The sequence below is a fragment of the Cyprinus carpio genome, chromosome A12, assembly GCF_018340385.1.
Source record: "Cyprinus carpio isolate SPL01 chromosome A12, ASM1834038v1, whole genome shotgun sequence".
NCBI lineage: Eukaryota > Metazoa > Chordata > Actinopteri > Cypriniformes > Cyprinidae > Cyprinus > Cyprinus carpio.
Window position 1 is genome coordinate 19,020,647 of NC_056583.1, and position 16,484 is coordinate 19,037,130.

The window sequence follows — 16,484 nt, forward strand, 5'->3', positions numbered from 1 at the left end:
GTTAATAATAAGTACTACAATATAAGATGATGTTTCAAACAACCCTGGGATCCAAACAACGCTGGGCTCCATTAACAAAACACACACACACACACTCAACGGCATCTTTTGGTATCTCAGGAGGCCGAGATGCATTGATAACCTTGATATATAAAATAATTTGGTGGTACATTTGTGTACTGAGAACATACACTGGAAGAGAAAGCCGCTGACAATTTACTGTATGCAACAATTTTTACTGTTGACTCTTTTGTATAGCTGTGATTAAATGGAAAGAACATTCTGTGAAGCTTGATTTGCAAACTCATTTTATGAAAAGTCTGCATTACTGGATGATGGAGTCAACCAAAGCTACACTCAATCGTTTAGCATTCTAAACAAAACACAACATTTTAATTTTAACACAAACACATATACTAAAATGACATTGTCTGTACTTTGTATTACTTATTTACTCTCAAAGGTTTTTGGCTTTGCCAAGTACGTTAAAACTACTCTGGATTGACGATAAAAAATGATTGCTGCGATTAGGGATAACGACTGAAAATCCAACATTAGAATAATTAATAAAGCGTTGTTTCAACTTAAAAGTGTTTGTGCTTGACTTAAATTATAACTTTAGTTAACTTAAGATTAGTTTTATCTGGATTTAAACATATTTTAAGTTGTTAAAACTAGTTGCAGCAGCGTTTTTTTTTTTTTTTACAGTGCATGGAATTTTTAATTAATTTTAATGCAGATTTTCTATTTTACTATTCAAAAGTTTAGGGTCTGCATAAGATTTCACCAAGGCTACATTTATTTGATTAAAAATACAATAAAGAAATTACTATTCTAAAATTTTAAAATAACTGTTTTCTATTTTAATTTATTTTTAAAAAAGGTAATTTATTTCTGTGATGGCAAAGCTGAATTTTCAGCAGCCATTACCCCAGTCTTCAGTGTGACATGATCCTTCAAAAATCTTTAATATTTTTTTTTTGTGTGTAAACCTTAATAAAAAAAAAAAATAATTATTCGATGAATAGAAAGCTTAAAAAAAAAATAAAAAAAAAAAAATAAAACAATACCCCAAACTTTTGAACAGTAGTGTATACATACATCAGTATATTGCTAATGCAGTTACAATAATACAAAAACCAACTGTGTAAATTATGTTCTGTGCTTTGGTCATTTGTTGTTCCATATCCCTCCATCAGGAACCCTGTACCTGTAGCTCAGGCTGACGTACTGAGGAACTTATCAGCAGTACCTATGTAAATGTCATCACTAGTTACAATGTGAATTTTCCATTCGACTAACTTCCCTTTGAGAAGTTATTCTGATCATGTCCTTATGACCTGGTATATGCACAAACAGTCTCACATTACAGAATTCAAAAAATTGTGTTTTTCACATGGAAAAGCTGTTTGTACCTAGAGCACAATTTTAATATCTACATCAATAAGCAGAACATTTGCATATGGTTTGAAAAGGTATTCTGTTCAGCTGGAGTTTCATTCTAATTTATAAATACAAAGTTGAGAAAATAATGAAATAATCAGTCTTGCTGCTGCACCAAAATGATTGTGATTGCACATTTTATATATGTAATGTCAAGCTTATGCACATGTATGGTGTTACTACACCTAAGTTTACAGTGATAGAAGCAGCATTTCAAAACTCCTTATACAGGACGAGTGACAGAAAACCAGCAAACATTTATTTTACAGTCCTTTGCTGGTCTGTGTTTCTTAGTAAACACAACTGGTAGCATTGCAGTAGTCTATACAATCATTTGTACAAATAAACTTTTAAATGTGTCCCATGCACAAACAAGCCATTACTGTACAACGTCTTCTGCGGTTCATTAAGATAACCCAATAACACACTGGCTTTCAGTGGAGCAAACCAACTATCTGTTGCTCATTTAGTCTGTGTTCACAGAAGTCTATCTATGCAGTTGAGCACAGTGATGGAAAACAAAAAACTAAATCACAAATCTTAACTTAGAAACACCAGAAAAAAAGAAAGGAAAAAAAAAAAACAGTTGGCATGAGCTGATCACTGGGGTCTTCTGATGAAATTTCCCTACAGTGAGAAACAGAGGAAATATTAGATTACAGTACATCTGGATCAATCTGGAAATATTTCAAATTGCTCTAAAATCAAAGTTATTATAGTTAACTACAACTAAAACCTAAAAAAGTTAACTATAACAAAATAAAATGCAAAATAATAATAATAATAAAAATAATAAAAACTTTATTGACAGTTATAAACAAAAACAGCAAAATTACTAAAACTTTAAATGGAAAATATATTTTTTTTAAATAAAAATATTAATTAAAAACTAGCATCTCAACAATTCTAAAATAATACTGTTTAAATGACAAAAAACATAAATACAATTAAAGCTGTAAATGCTTTGAAAATATTACTTAAAATATGCAGATTAAATCAAACTAATAGTTGAATGTAAAATGTAATTTTGTAACAGTGAGTCTTTGGCAGAAAGATGAAATACGTAGCAATAAGACGACAAACAGACACCTTCTGTGACAGAGGTGAGAAAAGCTGAGTGAAATTAAATGATTTTAGAAAAGAAATGCCAGAAAACATACACTTTAGTTTATTAGATCTGATTTCTTCTTCCACACTCTCATACCTTACAAAAAAATGAAAATAAAAATAATTAACACATACAAACACAGACAAAAAAAATGGCCTTTAAATTCTACCATCCCAGACAGAAGGTTAAAGTGTCACCATTTTAGGAATGAAAGCAGATCTTGAAAGAATGAATGAATGACAAGGCAGAGAGGGAGAAGAATTCCCGACGGACATGTGTAATCAAGAGAGACACAGAATGAGAGAAGTTCAAGGAAGATTCTTTTTTCTTCACCAACAGGAAAGATGATGTTGTTTTGTGTGGGTGATTATGAGTTTAATTTATAATATGCACATTTATCTGTTGATTGAAAGAATGGCATTTACAAGTAACAAAACCATCCCTTTATATATCAAATATACCAAATTAATGGTAAATATAATACAAATATTTTCCATTTGTATTCATACAGCACCCTTACAAAACTGAAAGAAACTTTACAATCAATAAGATCATTATAAAGAGAAAAAAAATTCTAGGGCAGCACGCATGCATGTTGAAAAAGAAGAATGGAAGCTAAAAGTCAAAGGGCGGTAGTCTGGAGAGACCCGAAGCAATCAAACACAGCATCAATAATGCTCTACATACATTTGTATATATTTGTCTCATATCATCAACTTGTGTGGAGGGGCTGGTGCCGCCGCTCTGGGCTCCTGTGGATGCTCGTGGAATTATATTTTGATATGATTCCATCTTTTGCTACAGCCAAAAGCAGTCCAAATAGACATGACAGGTGAACACACAAATGCACAAAAACATTGGGGCTACAAGACATATACTGTATGTACATAAGGTTCTTTTGTGGACTTTTAAAAATGTGTAGTTCTCTGTAGTTTTTGTTTGTGAAAAGTGACCACAAAACTTTGTTGTTGTATGCATAGTCAAATCAGTAGTAAAATATGTGCACTCACATTGCTCACTCCTTTGGTGATGATGGCCAGTTCTGTCGGTTGGTAAACACAACTTCGATGTTGGCCGTTATAGCCGCTGTATGGGGACACAGGCTTGTTACCTGAGAAAACAATGGTAAAACAAAAATGTTAGCTGTTTTGCATATGATTTGAGTATGGCGCCTCTGTAATACACGATATTCCTTATACACATAGTTCAAAGTTGCTATATGCAATAAATGCAAATAGATAACCTGTTTTACCCTGAATAATAGTACAGTAGTTTAAAATGTATTTCAGATTTGTATGACACTTACGTTGAAATCCAACTCTTTAGCAGATTTATTTAGAAATATAAATACATATACTGTAGTTAAATAAAACATTTTTGTTTCTTGAAATAAAAATGTTAACTGAAAAAAATATAAATAGTTGTTTTTGTTTTTTAATTAGTCTATAAATACAATTTTTTTTTAAATATATATATATATATATATATATATATATAACTTTTTTAAAAATTGTGAGCAATATCTTATTATCTGAATTGTGAGCAATATCTTATTATCTGTTTATAGACTAATAAATATACAGTAACAACAAAATTACCCCCCAAAATTAAATATTAATAAAAATTAGGATCTCAATGATACTTAAATAACAATATTTAATTTACAAATAAATAAATATGAATGTAAGAAAAATACATATATAAATATAATTTAAGCTGTAAATTCCTTGAAAACATTACTGGAAATACACAGACTAAATCAAACTAATTGCAAATATTCACATATAATTGTGATTAGATATAATAATCTGGAGTCAGCAACTTTAAAATAAATATTTTTCAGCAAAGATGCATTAAACTTATTAAAAGTGACAGTAAAGACATTATAAATGTTACTAAAGATTAACATTTTAAATAAATGCTATTGTTTCTGCTCATCAATTAATCCTGAAAAAAAAGTACCACAGGTTCCACAAAAATATTAAACAGCACAAATGTTTTTCACTCTCACAATTAATATGAAAAACATATCTTGAGAACCAGTTTAGCATATTGGAAGACTGAAGCCTGGCATAATGGCTGCTGAAGATTCAGCTTTGCCATCACAGGAATAAATTACATTTTATTGAAAAAATATTAAAACAGAAAACTGTTATTTTAATTTGTTAAAATATTTTACAATATTAATAGTTTACTGAATGCCTTGTTGAGAAACAAGACACACCAATAAATAAATAAATCACCGACCCCAAACTTTTGATCGGTAGTGTGCAATATTATATTTTAATTATATATATATATATAGAAAATTTTAATCGCTTATTTTGAAGGACAACAGCAACAATAAAACAATGTTATATTTCCAAGAAAGTAGACCTTTCTTTTATCACAGTCACTTAGCAAATATCTCAAGTTATCTTAACCACCACATCATGTGCACTTAGAAGGCATATGACACAGTGCGGTTTGATAAGGTTGGAATGATGCAGTGGGGCAGAAATGTCCTCTCACTCTGTGAAATGCCTAACACTGATGATACCGTTGCCACACCTCAGTATCCGTGGAGACATGATAATGTAAACACACACTTCAGGGTCTCTACAGAGAGTCAGATAGGAGTAGCTTGTGCTTCTATTGACTCATGTCAGGGTGGGACAGGTCTTCCATTTAGCTCCGGGTGTTCATTTACTAGTGAGATATGTCTCCTGAACTTTCCAGCACTCTCTGTTCAATACAAACCGAAGCATTCCTTTTATATCACAAAACCACAGATGCTATGTAAATATTGAAGATGAGGAAATGTTATTGATATTTGCTCCAGTCATGTATCAATAACACGCTACTGATACATGATTGAACATATGTGACTATACTGTGAGTTATTGGTTGAGTAAACACAGTTGGATATTGTTGATTAACAATAGAATGGTTTAACCCATAGCACTAAATGAACAAATGCATGGAAACTCTCAGCTACCTGGGTTCAAGTTCATGGACATCAAAAGGCAGCAAAGACATTTGCATGTTTGGCTATCTAGAGGAAACAAGCAGCTGCAAAGACAAAGAGAGAAAGAGACATAGGCAGGGACAGACAGATAGTGAGAAGACAGCGAGAGAGAGGAAGAGACGACAGATGAACAGCGTGTTCAGTGTGGTATGATCAGATATTAGACTAAGTGAATTCAAACATCAGCATATCAAATTCAGGGTTGTAAGCAGAAGTTATCGTGAAAACCGGTTTCCAGCATGTTCTGCAGCGTTGTCCTCTCTCAAAGTCACACGCTCCTTCTCCTCTCAGTGTATGTTAGAATACACAGACATATTGGGTTTCTGGATTATATAGCTAATTGGCACGATTAGTTTAATTCAGAATCACTGCATGGAGCATTTGAAACGGCACAAATTAAAGGTGCAAGGCTACATGGCTGTACACAATGTCTAAGATGTTTCAGATCCATAAATAATAGTAATTACATGTTAGGAATTCAGAATCAATTCTTAAAAATACTTGATCAGAATGATTTTCATGATGTTTGGGTCAGTTAACAGTTCTGGAACATCTGCACTCAGCAACAGAGCCACCTATGGTCTACAGTATTTATGTGAAATGTGAAAACAGACACTTTTACCTTTAAAGACCTGATTTCACACATTGTTTTATAATGAAATATGAGGCGCTATAATGGGTGTCAGCGTAAACTGTCTGCTACAGATCAACTACAGTACTTGCACAGTGAATAAATAGTTGTTTAGAATTATCTATCTGAATACTTGTACTGAATATAAAAACTGCACAGACATACAAAGGTAATTTCAGAATATGTCAAATGCAAATTGCGATCAGAATTATGAAGAAACCAGAATCATTGTGTAAAGAATGATCACAGATAACCTGCTGTTCAAAGGTTTGGGGGCAGTAAGAATTTTTTTTTTTTTTTTTTTTTTTAAGAAATTAATTTATACTTAAAAAAAAAAAAAAAAAGAAAGTAAGCATTAAATTAATGAAAAGTGATAGTAATGACTTTCACATTATTACAAAATCCTGAAAAATAGTACCACTGTTTCCACAAAAATATAAAGCGGCACAGCTGTTTTCAACATTTATAATAAAAATATTTTTTTGTTGAGGACCAAATCTGCATATTAGATTAATTTCTGAAGGATCATGTGACAACAAAGACACTAACATTGTTAAAAACTGGACAAAAATATAAAGTTTTATCTGGAAAAAAAAAGAAGCTAAATAGATTAATAAATATACAGTAAAAATATCATTAATGGTTTGCCACTTTTTTATATCTTTATAAAAAAAAAACCTTATATTATCAGGTTCCAATCAGCCTAATAGCTGATAGCGATATGGATACAGATATATTATGGATCCCCAATAAAAACTAGTTTGTAAAGTTAGATAACTTCAAAGCAAAGATAATAAAGTTAAGACGAACACAAAGTAGAAACTCAAAAGCTTCCATTTACCTGCGTTGGGCTCATCCATAGAGAAGGCCTTATTTTCAATATGTATGCTGGGTGGACTTTGCTCCTTCAAAATGTTCTCGTACCCTCTGCTGGGGTACAGATTTTCCTCAACAGCTGCATCTTCATCTTCCTCACTCAGGCTACACACCGCCGGCACCGTGTGGAGTAGCAGAAACACCCATGCGTTTGAAACCAATGCTATAGCCAATGTGGGATCGTCCCATGTCGGCCCACCGTTCTTTGCGTTCCCATACACATACATGACAATCCACGCCACCCAGATGCCCACAGATAACAGTCCTGTGACCAGGATGAGGGCTCCATCTTTGCGCCAACGCTTGTGCTTGCCTGCCAATATGGGTATAGATGCCACCACAACCGCCAATAGTAGATTTAGAACATAAATGAGTGCCATGACAAAATCCTGGTTTTCAATAATACAGGGAACAGCAGTAGCAGAAGCAGAAGCCAAATTTCCAGTGACATTAGTTGGGTATCGCACAATAGTAATGATTAGCCATTCGGTGTTGATGACAACTTCTACCAGCCAGAGCCCCAGAGCCCCCAAGCACCAAACCCAACCTCTGGGCGTCGAATTCCTCCTGGCCAGTATGTTCAACCTCACGGCTTGCATGAGAAGGCAAGAGAAGCAGCCAGCAAACAGCACACCGAAGAGAAAGCGGCGTGACACACATGTGGCGAAGTTCTTCCCAACGATGAAGGCGAATGTGAGGGCGAACAGTCCAAACGTGAAGATGAGGAACCCTGTGTGAAGCCCTAACGAACTGCGCCACTTCTTGTCAGTGACGAAGGGAAGGCTGGCTAGCAGCACGATCAGAAGAATCAGGGTGGCCACCAAACCAGCAACTGCAAATGACTCCACTACAACACCCCAGACTGCAGTCAGGTCACAGACGTTGTAATACAAGGATTCCACATTATCTCCACAGCCCCTGGGGGCTGAAGTCTGGCTCAGTGATCCAGGAAAGATGCATAGAATGATGAAGAGCAGATGATGAAAACGTTGGGATTTGGAAGTGAGGTGATCCATGGTTTCCAGCACCTAAGAGAGAAAAGCAAGAATGAGCATAAAATTAAGAGTTACAAGATACTGAGTGATACTGGCTCAAAATCCTTCCCTCACACACCCAGTGAGGGAGTGACAATGTCCTGATCGTAACAATATCAAAGCCATTCAAATTTCACTCACAGGTTCATGCTCCACAATGGTTGCCCACCCTGGCCTTTAGTTTGGCTCTCTAAAGGTGTGAATTCTCTAGACTTTTGAGAGTGCAAAACTACTTAGACATTGCAATGATTATGGGCAACAAGATTACATAATTTAAATCATGATTTAAAATAAATTAAATATCTTAATGTAAAATATCTTAATGTTTTCTTTAATTGTTATAAATTATTGTGAATATATGTGTTGTGATATGGACAAACAGGCAGTAAACACTGATTTAAAACTCATAAAACTTATGTGCACATCATTCTACAGGTTCCCGGTTCATTTTGAATCAGACATGTCCAAAAAATGAATCGTTTAGTGAGGAATTCAGTTATAAACTCATTCATGATTCACTGCCTGAATGGGTCTGATTCATCTAGTGTGACCATACATGAAGGGCAAAAATGAATCTTTAAGAGCAGAAATTTCTACAATTTCTATCTTATCCAGATTTGTCTGTTAATAATTAATTAGACTTACAAAAAATATTGAATTTCTTAGTTCCACTTTCAAAACCTTGAAGAGAGTGAATCAAGTAGAAAAAAATATACCAAATGACAAATGGACCATATAGGCTAGAGCTTCAAAGTTTCATTTAGTACTTAGTAAGAAAGGGAACTATTAAAAACACTACCTTCATTTTCTATTGTGTTGTGAAGATTAACCGATATGAATTGAATTCCAATGAATTGTAAACACACAATCAAACTAGAAGTGAGTCCATTTATTGTTAACGGGTTGTGTCTGTTTGATCACATTATACTGATTTCATTACTTAATCAGTACTTTCCCTCAGGTATCTGAGTACTCTTTCAGGAACTGCTACATTACAGTTTGTGCTTTACTGAAGTCAGATGTTTTCATATCAGATGGATAAAGACTACTTATATTAGTACATAAACATAATATTTTTGACTCTTGCACTGGAAGAACTCTCTGAAAATCACAACAGTAACACAGGCATACAAGGTAAAAAGGTGTCTGAACTGATGAACACCATGTAGGGCCTTAAAAATAAACATAACATGAAATCAAGGTCTGAGAGTTGTTCACCTGCTGGATGGTTGAAAAAAAAGAGTTCTAATGTTCTGTTTATAACCAAGCTCCAGCAGAGGATAACAGTTTTTCTACAATAAATGTTAACAATGTCACTTCATAAAATATACAACAAACATTCTATTATTTTAAGTTCAAAACTAGAATAAGCAGGATTTTTTTTTTTTTTAAATGGCTTGTGGGTTTTTTTTTTTTTCACATTCTTGGGAAAGAGTTCCAGGGAAGAGTATTTATTATGTTCCTTGTAGCTCTTCCTACTATTGTACTTAATTTACATACTATGCTCGTTCCTTTGAAAATAAATTAAAATAGCTTAAAAATACAGTAGCCTACCTATATTTAGAATATTCAGTACACATCCACTTAAATATATAGTGCTAACAGACATGTAAAATGTAGTGATTAAATATGACATTTTCAGTAATATCATGAAAAATTTTAGCAAGGTTTAAATGCATTTTTCGTTCTTTTCGGCATTTTATCCACACAATTAAACTCATTTTGACATACAACCATTTGAGCCAATCACATCATTCAGTCCGTTACAACGCACCAATCAGAGCGCAGCACAGGCAGGCATTCGTGTCTGTGACTGACTGGGCGTACCTGAGCAGGTGAATAAAGATTCTCTTCATTCCTTAAATATAACTGGATAATTTGACAGATGAAGCTGAATTTGAGTTTATTAATATCCCTAATAGCATTAATAAAACCGCAATAAAACATGTCCAACAACCCCCAAACATTAGGCTACTGAGTGGTGTCTATATAATTGTCTTATGTTATTTTCACCAACGCATTTATAAACAAACCAAAGCACAAGCACATTTATATATATATATATATATATATATATATATATATATATATATATATATATATACAGTACAGGTCAAAAGTTTTGAAACATTACTATTTTTAATGTTTTTGAAAGAAGTCTCTTCTGCTCATCAAGCCTGCATTTATTGTGATCAAAATACAGAAAAAACAGTAATATTGTGAAATATTATTACAACTTAAAATAATAGTTTTCTATTTGAATATACTTTAAAAAAATAATTTATTCCTGTGATGCAAAGCTGAATTTTCAGCATCATTACTCCAGCCTTCAGTGTCACATGTAACATCCATCTATCACATCATTCTAATATTCTGAAATCATTCTAATATTCTGATTTATTATGAGTGTTGGAAACAGTTCTGCAGTCTAACATATTTGATGAATAAAAGGTTAAAAGAAACTGCATTTATTAAAAAAAAAAAAAAAAAATTCTAATAATATATATTCTAATAATATATTTTCTTTACTATCACTTTTATCAATTTAACACATCCTTGCTGAATAAAAGTATTGATTTTATTTAAAAAAAAAAGAAAGAAAATGACTGACCCCAATTTACTGACCAGTAGTGTATATTGTTATTTCAAAATATTTATATTTTAAAAACATAGCTTCTTTTTTTTTTTTTTTTTTTACTTTTTATTCATCAAAGTATCCTAAAAATGTATCACATGTTCTGAAAAAATATTAAGCAGCAGAACTGTTTCCAACTTTGATAATGAATCATCATATTAGAATGATTTCTAAAGGATCATGTGATAATGATCCTAAAAATTCAGCTTTGCATCACAGAAATAAATGATAATTTAAAGTATAATAAATTTAAAAACAATTATTTTCAATTGTAATAATATATCACAATATTACATTTTTTTTTCTGTATTTTTGATCAAATAAATGCAGGCTTGATGAGCAGAAGAAACTTCTTTCAAAAACATTAAAAATAGTAATGTTTCCAAACTTTTGACCTGTACTGTGTATATATATATATACATGAGCTTTGTTTGTTTGTTTATATATATATATATATATATATATATATATATATATATATATATATATATATATATATATATATATATATATAAACAAACAAACAAAGCTCATGCGATTAATATCAATAAGCTACAACTAACACAATAAATTAATATACAAAACACAAACATTTTGTAAAAGTGCAAATCTGTGTACGAAATCACGAAGGTGCACAAGAAAATAACAAAACAAGCTCACCTTTTACAGTCAGACGCAGATACTGTGTCGTTGCTCTGTCACTCTTTGGTATATGAGCACAAATTTATCTGTAGCAGCAAGTGCATGAAAATAAGTAAGACATCGCGACGCCAGAATGTGCCATAGAGCTGAGGTGAGGTATTAAACCCTGAAGAAGAAAAAAGAAAAAGAAAAAAAAATAACAATGTTCCCTTTGTATTCCAGGCAAACAAACCTTCAAAAAGCTTCAAGGATAGTCGAGGGCAAACACTTGGCGAGTTTTGATAGCTTTCAGCCGCCAGTGATGTGACTCAATCTCTCAGTTTCTCTCGCGCGCACACGAGCTTGCACGTCCCTCTCGAGCTCGCCTGCAATTGCTGTCACTGTCGGGAGCGCGCCTGCTTTCACTACCTAGGAAAAAAAAAAAAAACCTGAGAGGGGAAATAAAGTCATATTAATCATAAATCATAGTGGCACCTTAGTGAGCTATTTATGGTGGAGTTAGTATTTTGTCAGCTTCAGCTTCATCTGTCTATCCACACAGCACATCCCAAGAGCCATTACTAACTTTACTACTAGGCTCTGATCATTTGAGGCCTCAACGCTGCGTAGCTTTACTCTACCCCAGCACCAGCCTACACAGGTAAAGCTTACAATAGCTTTATTTCTCTTTTTGTGCTTTCTTCTGGGTCTGAACAGAGATGAAAAGACAATCTGAACTTTAAAAAGAATCGAGGCAAAACGAAGACACAAATTGAATCTTCCCATATGCTGCCCATTTAAAATATGCCAAAACTCGTATTAAATGCTCAAAACGCATTACTTGTTTGTCTCTGCAGTGTTACAAACCTATATTAACATTACAAATCTATATTTATGTTATCTACGTTTCACATTTACAAGCATAAAAGTAACAGGTTCAAAACTTAATCATGTGAGAATTATATTTCTAAAAGTGTGTGTACATTGCCACCTAGTGGAAAATCATTATATAATCATTACCTATTCATCTCGACTGCTCACGAGTGAGCACTACTCACATTTTCTACAGATTAGTCTAGTTTGTTTGATATTTTTCCACATGTACTGTGCAACTGCAATTCCCGTATTTGTTTATTCCAGCAGTGACAAGACAGCCTTGGAGCAACCTGCGGTCAGATGTCTTGCTCGAGGTTACATCTTGATCCCCTTTTGCTCTACCTATACAGCCTTACATTCATTTATCTGACTGCAGCTCAATACAGCTGAATATGCTGTTTTATATATACACCTAAATCTACATCTGGTTTTATGGTGTAGTACTCTGTATAGGACTTCATCCATTTCTGTTACAATTATGATATACTGGAGACAGACTCATTGTTTGTTTTCCTGTCTGTGTGAGGTGTGAATGTGTTCTGCTCACATAACAGGATACTGTAGCTATTGCACAGTGTGTTTTCTTTCCTTTTTGGACAGCAAGAAACCTCAGCATGTATCACAACTGATTTTATAGACTTGAATTTTAAATGCTTCCATCACTGAAATGCAACAACTTCCAAGTTTGAGTGCTTTTTTAAAAAAATTTTAAGGACTCCAAACAAATAGATCCTCATAGACATGTAATTTCCTGTCAGTATGATCAAAATGTAAAAACAATTAATCAGTTATTATCAGTGCACATATTTGATAACAAAACCAAAGGAAAGCTTGTGTGTCACAATGTAAACCATGAACAATAACACAACTCCCTTAAGAGGAAGTATCATGCAAGTGCCATTCGCCATTTTGTGGGAATATCTGTAAAGTTCAGCAGTTATCCACTTATGCCACATCACACAAAAACATGTTTAGTGACACAAGATAAAGTCATATTTCACAAAAGAATAGGCAAAATATATCACGTTACATCATCGATGAACAGTTAGGCAGTTTTTATCTGCCAGACATCACCAAAAAAAAATTTATTTCATGAAATTATCTGCTGTAGATCATTTAAAACCATTGAGGTCAACATGGAATCACAATCAACCCTATTTATTTTCTTAATACATTCTTGGTCTTATTGTGCATGATTTAGTGCATATTAATCAAAAGTAAAAAATAAAAGTCTTAATCTTACAGTGAATTCAGTAAGAACGTCATCTGTATTCCTTGTTTATGGGAATCACAGACATTTTTTAGCCAGTTTAGTTAGAATACATAGCTACTTTTAGATCCACACTAACCAGACAAATTTTAACCTCTTGAAACTGACAGAAAACTGTGGCATAAAACACCTACTTTTCAAAATCCATTCAATTTCCAATGGAAAATATAAATGAAAACATCAAGCAACGGTAGCAAAATATACAGTGTAAAAAAAATTTTTTTTAGAAGTTTATTGACTTGTTTTACAAAATAATAATAAAATGCTATTTCAGTCTTCCCACTTCTAAATTTCACATTTTATTCAATGTATTTCATGCTGTTTCTTTGTAAATATCTGTGAAATTTAATAGGAATTTCTGAGTGAAAATATTAAATGCTTCAAACTAAATCCTACACATTTTTTTGTTTTTCAGTGTGCATGGTTGTGAATGTTATTTCATGTTGACCTTAACAGATAAACTAGGTAAAGTGGCAAAAAGGATGCATTCAGCAAGGACAAAACCATTTTCTGCAGCTGCATAAGGCAAATCTAAAGCTGACCTCAAACAGAGCAGGTTATTTATTGTCTTAAATATTCAGACTTGTGACTCGACTGGAAAAATGACGCACATGCTTTTAAAGTAAAATACATTTTATATACAACTGGCAAGTGTGTACATGAAAACATCAAGACTTCGGTAATTGTTTTGCATTTTTCATTGCATTTAGATTGAGCCGAATCTGAAGATCTGAATCTGTCCTTCTTAAGTATATGCTGGCAAGAACTGCATGATCTGGTCAGATAACAAATTACAGAGTAATATAATTGACCCCAGCACATCTCTGATGATCCTGGTGAATTCTAGCGAATGGAAATTTTTGCTGTTGTTGCATGGGTTCACAGAAGCTCCAGGCTGGCTTTGTTCAGCAGTTCAGCTTGACCTCCTCAGATGGGTCTGTTTGTACAGTGGTGTCTTCACTCATGTTCCCATGTCAAAGCCCCTTTTAAAGCCTCATCCAGTCGCCATGCACTGAAAATAAACATCTAAGCCAGTGAGTGCAGTTTGCACAATGGGGTTAAAAAGGTCAGCCATCTTGCTCTGCTTCACTGGATGGGCTCTGAAAGGGTTTCATTTAGTCATGCAACATAACCTACAGCTGCAAAAAAGTTCTTGAGCATGACAATATGAACATTATGTAACCATGTCTTAAGTTTGATCGGAAAATAAAATGCTATTTACATTAAAATGGAAAATTACGTAGTGTATGGTGCATTAAGATGTCTTGAGTAGATTTAATATGGCTTCAAATCTACCCCCCCCCCAAAAAAAAAGTATATATATATATATATATATATATATATATATATATATATATATATATATATATATATATATATATATATATATCATAAATTAATGAGACAAGACTGTTAATGAAACACTATTGTATGTGTTTAAAGAATTTCATTCATCTGCAAAATGAGCAAGATTTATAAAAACACAATACACAACACATATTCTTACAATATCAAAATACAATTAAATGGAATAATTCACTCAAAAATAATATAAATCTGTCATCATTTACACATCCTTATGTTATTCTGAATCTGTATCGCTTATTATCTACCAATGGTAAAAAGCGATTTTTTTTTTACTGTTTTGTTCACTCATCCTGTTTTTGATGTCAGTGTGACATGACCTTAATCATAGATGTCAAAACTTATGTAATATGTGTTGGTGTCATATTTGAATGTATGCAAATTTAAATAAGCATAAGGCTTTTCACATAATGAATTAAATTTCAGCTGTTTTCTCACACAAAGCTATCTTAAATGGCTTTAAAATACCAGTTTTACGATACCTTTATGCTGTTTTTTTTTTTGTTTGTTTTTCTCTGTCACTGTGGCGCTTGATAGCATGCATCACTGTTTACTTTCATAATATGGAAAAGTGTGTTCTACCTACCTGTGTTTCACTATAGAAGGTTGGACCGACACAAAATATGTATAAATGATGACGGATTATTCATATTTCAACCTGTTCCTTAAAAGGATAGCCATTTATGGAAAATGACAAGATATAATGCTCATTTGATGAGCCTATCTTTGTTTCATAAATACTGTAGTATGTTTTCTGGTCCCCGCAGAGGACAGGACAATAAATAAAACACATATGCAGATCAGTGCAAAACACACTCTTTTCTGGAATGATTTTGTCTTGATTGGAAGACGTCCACGATGACCTTAATTTTCTTATCAGCATGACAAAGTTAGCATTATTCAGCTTTTGTTTAATGACTGTAAACTGTGATCTCTCGGGTTACTAACCAGAGGTCAGAAAAGACATTGTTTAGATAAGTAGTACCTGTGGTGCACATTAGCGTGAATGGATGATAGACTGTTTGTTATGAGGATGATACGTGGGAAACAAGTCAGTATTTTTTCTATTCTGTTGTTGATGCCGATCATGCAAAATTACACACTAATGCTGAGGTGACATTTACTGTGGCTCAAAAAAATTGTGAAATTTCATGGACGAAATCCACTCATGACAATAGGATTAGATTTTGCTCATATTCAGGTTGGTCTAACGAATTTGCAGCAATGACCAACAGAGTGCTGCTTGGTTTAAAAGTGAATTTTGTGTGAGCTCTGGTTCATACATTGCTGCACTATAGACAATGGACCATTTTTGCATGTGACATTTCGCTAATGTGACCGCACTTTCAACTTTTAAATCCATAAAAGCCACTAATTTGAATTCTTTGAACTTAATTCTAAGAAAAATACCATGCTTTGTTGTGGCTTAAAAGGATAGTTCAATCAAAAATGTAAATTCTGTCACCATTTATACTGACTTAAACTTTCATTCCAAAGCTCTATGACTTTCTTTCAGTACTCTGAAGAATGTTTCAGCATTTTTTTTCTCAAAATAATAATATTTAATGGGTTCCAAAACCACAAACCCTAATGTACCCTAATGACTGTCACTGTATGG

The 16,484-nt window shown here is 33.1% G+C and overlaps 1 protein-coding gene across 3 annotated transcripts; it reads right to left on the reverse strand.

Annotated features, from left to right (window-relative positions):
- Positions 1–1,563: 1,563 nt before the first annotated feature.
- On the reverse strand, positions 1,564–11,698 carry LOC109063222 (G-protein coupled receptor family C group 5 member C-like). 3 transcript variants are annotated; one of them, XM_042768000.1, is made up of 6 exons: positions 11,395–11,698; positions 7,031–8,093; positions 3,562–3,662; positions 3,239–3,349; positions 2,604–2,647; positions 1,937–2,070 (listed from the first exon to the last, which is right to left on the reverse strand). In XM_042768000.1, the coding sequence occupies exons 2-5, from the start codon at positions 8,079–8,081 to the stop codon at positions 2,642–2,644; spliced, it is 1,269 nt and encodes a 422-aa protein (XP_042623934.1). In that variant the 5' UTR covers positions 8,082–8,093; positions 11,395–11,698; the 3' UTR covers positions 1,937–2,070; positions 2,604–2,641. The 3 variants fall into 3 exon arrangements, with proteins under 3 accessions (XP_042623932.1, XP_042623935.1, XP_042623934.1); XM_042767998.1 differs by lacking the exon at positions 2,604–2,647 and having other exon boundaries at positions 1,564–2,070; positions 11,395–11,697; XM_042768001.1 differs by lacking the exons at positions 2,604–2,647; positions 3,239–3,349 and having other exon boundaries at positions 1,564–2,070.
- Positions 11,699–16,484: the final 4,786 nt, after the last annotated feature.